Consider the following 5242-nt stretch of genomic DNA (forward strand, 5'->3'; position numbering starts at 1 on the left):
CCCTTCTACGAGCTCCTCCGCAAATTCCTTGCGTGCTTACCTCTGAATGATGACGACCTGGTGGAGGAGAACGTGGAGGTACTTTTCATTTTCTTACATTATTGTAGCACGCCATTCGTACTAGAAATTATTTGTGCATGTACATGAGTTGAAAGTAGCTGAGCATGTTGATTTCTGTCTGCAAAATCTTAAAGCGTACACCTTAATTAAATGTATTGCATGTGGATACACATTTTCTTGAAAACACCGGTCTTGGACTTTGTTCATTTTTATTTGGTGGATGCAAAATTTGACGATTTGTGCGGCCGAGCAGCTTTCATACGTTTTACAATGTATATGCACTGAATGCAGGCCTGACACGCACAAAAAAATAAACAGGAACCATTGCAGTAGTTGTGACGGAAATTCAACTCCCATCGCTAAAAGTCAGTCCTAAGCGTTCGCTGCATGTGAACGAACACACTGGGTAAGCCATTGGGTCACTAAAGCTGAGCACCAATCAAAAGATGTGGCTGATCTCAAGGGGTGCCAACAGGCATTAAGGACTGAGAGAGGCAAACCTCATAATAGTAGTGCAAGCTTTCGTCATCCACTCCGTACGTCAACTTACAATTCACTAAAAATACTCAAATCGAACACATCGAAAAGAGATATGAGCAACTTCTCAGGTGACTTTTGGCTGCCGTAGAGAGAGGATGAGTCCTCCTTACAAATAGGTGGGCAAAAAATAAAGTTCTCTCTCTGGCTGCACTGTGTGGCGCAACGAGTTTGACATGAGGGAATGATGATGTCCTGTAGTGGAATGGCAAGTGCGAGTTAATGGAGCCATGTTTTTGTTCACAGGTACCAGTTGTGGACGAAGCTCCGGAAGAAGCTGAAGTAGTCGCGTCGTGGAACGACGCAGACGCTGCAATTGAGGGCGGCCATTGGCCAACTGAGCCTGCGCAAGCCAGCCCCAGTCATGGCGACACCAGCAATGGGCTCGTCGAAACTGCCGGGCCAAGCCGCCCAAGTGCCAGCGCAAGTGCCAGCCAAGCCAGCCCAGCCCGTGGCACCAACGCCAATGGAAGGGCTAGGATGCGGCCAAACGCCTCTGTTTTACAGCAACTGCTTTCCCTCCACAAGGAGGACTCGTTGCGGGCCGCCAAAGCGGAAAAGAGGCGCCACCGGCTACAAGCCCAAATGCTGAGGCTGCAGAGGCAAGCCATTACAGCACAGATAGGCATGATGGAAATGATGAAACAGTTTTTCGCATCAAGGGAAAACAACAACTCGTAGGCAGGATAGGCAGGAAACTAGCTGGCTAACCCCACGTGTATTTTTCTTCACTGTAATAAAAGCACCCGTAAAGGAATAGCACTAGCGCAAGCTGTGTAGTTATGTTTTACCTTGAACATGCACAATGATTTCTTTATGATAAGCAATGTTGATATGTATGATGTACGCCCCTAGGTTATCTAGTTTGAAATGGTCTTGGCAAATATTTTTATCCACGTATGCTTTAATTTTTAGCTGAGTGGCTGAGTCAAGTGACAAACAGAAAGACACTAAACTTTTCACGTTTATTTACCTGAGAAAGACTATTGTCTTTTAAAAAAGCAGCAAGAACAAATAACCCTGTGAAAGACAACACGATTGCTCGAAAAGAAACCAGACACAGCAGCAATTCTTTCTCAGCAAGACACCACATTTTGGTCAGCTGAAAAAATCATAATAAAGAACTCCCTTTAAGACAAAAACGAATGCTCTAAAGGAAAAGAGACAGAGCAGCCATTCCCCAAAAAGATGGTACGTTCTGGTGGCAAGTTAAAAAATTACAGCACTTCCACTCAACGTGAAAGCTGTCGGAAGTGCGGAGCAGTGATTCACCAGAGGGGCTCTGCTGCCATTTTCCACAATTTCATTCTCTTTCTCCCTCTTCTCTTGATGAATTGAACAGAAGCTTCTTCAATGCAATTCAATTTTCCCCCTGTCGCAGTGCTGGCACCCCTTCCCCTGAGACAGGCCACATGCCTTTTTTATTTGGTTTCTTGTCTGAAACAGCACGAGCGGGAGCTCTGTTCTTGGTAGCCTGTCTCCGTCTAGATAGCCTGACCGTACACGAGCCAAGAGGACAGGCTGGGCCCCTAAAGTGCCATGCACTCCAAAAAAAGGGGAAACAAAACTTGGCACAAGACAACACGAATGCTGTAAGCAAACCCAGACCGATCCGTAATTCTCCAACAAGACGCAACGTCCTGGTGATAAGTTAAAAAAAAGGGGGGGGGAGAACAGACAACTCTGCGCAAGACAATACGAATGCTTGAAACAAAACTAGACAGACCAGCAATTCTTCTAGAGCAAAAAAACATTATAGAGAAAAAAAAATGGTGAGCAAACAACTCTGCACAAAACATGAATGCCCTAAATGAAATTAGAGCAGCAAACATAACGATGGCATTGCCATAATACGAATGCTCTAAGCAAACCAAGACCGAGCACCCATTCTCCGACAAGACATGACGTCTTGGCGGTAAGTTAAAAAAAAAAACAAGGAACAGACAACTCTGCGCAAGACAACACGAATGCTTGAAACAAAACTAGACAGACTAGCCATTCTTTTAGACCAAGAACCAACATTCTGGTGACAAAAAAAAAAGGTGAACCAACAACTCCGTACAAAACACGAATGCTGTAAATGAAACTAGAGCAGCAAACACAGCGATGGCACTGCCACAGAGAAAACAGAAATAACACGAACATACGTTTGCCGTGCCCTACTGACTTTTAGCTAGATGCTGAGCAAGGGCCTCCCTGACTGCCACCCCTAACGGCTCTCTCCGGTTACTTGTGCGGACTGGCTGAGGACGTCTTTCATCGTCACAGCGGACTGCATCGACCCAGCTTGTGTCGCAGTGGTCCCTGAGCTGCTCACAAATGTTGTGAAGGATACAGGCGGCCCGAACAACACTATTGACATTATCTATGTCACATTCAAGGCCCTTGTGCATCATTCGGAAGCGCGCCTTGAGCCGTCCAAAGGCATTCTCGACAACGCGCCTAGCGCTTGACAGTCTATAATTGAATGTCTGTGAGGAAGATCCATGAGGACCAGGGCGCGGAAACGGTTTCATGAGGTGTGCCTGCAAAGGGAACGCTTGATCTCCGAGGAGAAGCGGACAAACATTCACACCTTCCACAACCTTTGCCTCCATTGAGAATAATTGACTAGCCAGGACACCTGGCAGCTTCGACCTGCGGAAGACGTTGGAGTCATGGTTCTTCCCGGGTGACCCAACATTTGTCGACAAGAACTTGTAGTTGTGGTCAGCAACCGCCAACAGAATGATGCTGTACCAGCCCTTGTAGTTGTAGTAGTCGGAAGCATTCACTGTGGGGGGGCACACTTCCAAGTGGCAACCGTCAAGGGCACCAACTCCCTGAGGAAAACCTAGTACAGCCTCAAACTGGCGCAGATGCTCGGCCATTTCGCCTGGTCGAGGGAACCTGATGTACAGGTGCTCGAGGCGCTGCACTACCACCCGACAGAACTCCCGAAATATGATGTTTACCGATGGCCGGCTAACCCCAAACAGGTGGGCCACAGTTCTCTCCTCTGCTGAGCTGGCGAGACGGTACAATCCAATGGCCACACGCTTGTCCAAGGGGATGGCTCGACGCATGTTGGTGTCTTGTCGCCTCATGCACTCGCAAGCGTCTACAATGTATGTGAACGTCGAGCGGCTCACACGAAAGTTTTCTCTGAAGGCAGAGTCGGGGAGATTTGGAAGTGTGGTATCGTACCACGAACTGCTTCGGTGGTACGACCACACATGCCGCTCACGGGAGCAAATTCTCATGATTGCCGCCATGCGCAGTTTACGCCTCTTGGCCGTCTGCCGCAGCTCTTCATCTATTTCGTCAATTTCAGCCTGCAGATGTTGCTGTTGCATCTGTAGCTGGTACATAGCTGCCTCTTTAACGGCAAATGCAGTCCAAAATTGAAGCTCACCGTCGTCGGACGTATCGTTGAATACCGGTCGGCTAAGAGCCATCGTTCGCTCATGGGACGAAGCCATGCGGACGTCACCCAAAACAACACACACTACGCACAGCAAACAAGACGCACTGGACACTTAAACAGAGGCGAAACAGTACCACGCCGCATGAGCGTGCCGACAGTTAGCCGACGTTCGCTTATGGCACTCAAGTCATGTGGACGTCACTTAAACTTCCCCCCCCCCCACACACACACACTACGCACAGCAAACAAAGCACACTGAACACATCACGATAGGTAAAACAGCACCACGTAGCAGAAGCGTTCCGACGCTTAGAGCCACCGTCCTCAATGTGACGCAGTCACGCGAGCGTTACTTATAACACACACACACTACGCACAGTAAACAAAGCACACCGAACACTTCACGACAGGTGAAACAACAGCACGTAAAAGCGTTCCGACGCTTGCAGCCGTCGTTCGCTCATGGGACGCAAGTCGTGCGGACGTCACTTAAAACACACACATTACACACGGCAAACAAGTCACACTAAATACTTGACGCAACGCGAAACAGTGCAAGCGGTAAAAGGTATCAGAAGCGATCCGGAATGGCAAAAATACACTCCAACAACACGACGACGACACACGACAGACAACGTTTTCACAGCGTTGGCTTTGGCTGACCTCGGCTCGTTGAGTGGCTTCGTAGACAGTGTTGACGGGGTGTTTTTACATTCGCGCTGTCTAAAGAAAAAAAAACGTAAACGTGTGCGCTAAAATAGATAGTTTTGCAACTGCTGTTTTGAATAGTTTGTTATAACCTGGCAACATCTCTTTTTTTGTCATTACAGTAGCTTGAACATAATTTGTCATTTCGCAATTGCATAGACCACGTGACCGCTTGACACACACGCTCGGATTGCGTGTAACAGCAGGTGACCATGGTTAGCGCTAACTGCGGTTAAGCTGGGTAACTATAGTTATGCGTAACCATGGTTAGGTGTGCCCGTGTAACTAGAGTATAAGACCTTGAACTCTAAACCCAGCATTTTTACGGCGGAAGTCCATGGAGTTCTGCTTGTTTTAAATCACATAGTGCAACAAGAAATACCCAAGTCTATCATTTTCACCGGTTAACTGAGTGTTGTACATGCATTGTCATCCAACAAGTTTTCTAAAAACCATGTTCTTAAGGTAGTGTATAAAACCATTATGTCAGCGTATGCATTAAATCTCGAGGTGATCATGTGTTGGGTTCCA

At 47.5% G+C, this 5242-nt stretch overlaps 1 protein-coding gene across 1 annotated transcript; it reads right to left on the reverse strand.

The window, feature by feature from the left end:
- Window positions 1-837: 837 nt before the first annotated feature.
- Window positions 838-3947, reverse strand: LOC144168186 (uncharacterized). The gene is made up of 2 exons (XM_077697220.1): window positions 3235-3947; window positions 838-991 (listed from the first exon to the last, which is right to left on the reverse strand). Exons 1-2 carry the CDS (start codon window positions 3945-3947, stop codon window positions 838-840), a joined length of 867 nt encoding a protein of 288 aa, XP_077553346.1.
- Window positions 3948-5242: the final 1295 nt, after the last annotated feature.

Source organism: Haemaphysalis longicornis, unplaced genomic scaffold (genome assembly GCF_048455015.1).
Source record: "Haemaphysalis longicornis isolate Haplotype H1 unplaced genomic scaffold, Haemaphysalis longicornis Haplotype H1 scaffold_2, whole genome shotgun sequence".
NCBI lineage: Eukaryota > Metazoa > Arthropoda > Arachnida > Ixodida > Ixodidae > Haemaphysalis > Haemaphysalis longicornis.

Bases quoted from the DNA above. Each gene is read 5' to 3' on its own strand.
- LOC144168186 (XM_077697220.1), bottom strand. From the start codon at position 3,947: ATGTACCAGCTACAGATGCAACAGCAACATCTGCAGGCTGAAATTGAC. The intron at 992-3,234 runs GTCGAAGCTGCC...TTGGCCCGGCAG, and splicing joins GACTCCAACGTCTTCCGCAG to TTTCGACGAGCCCATTGCTG.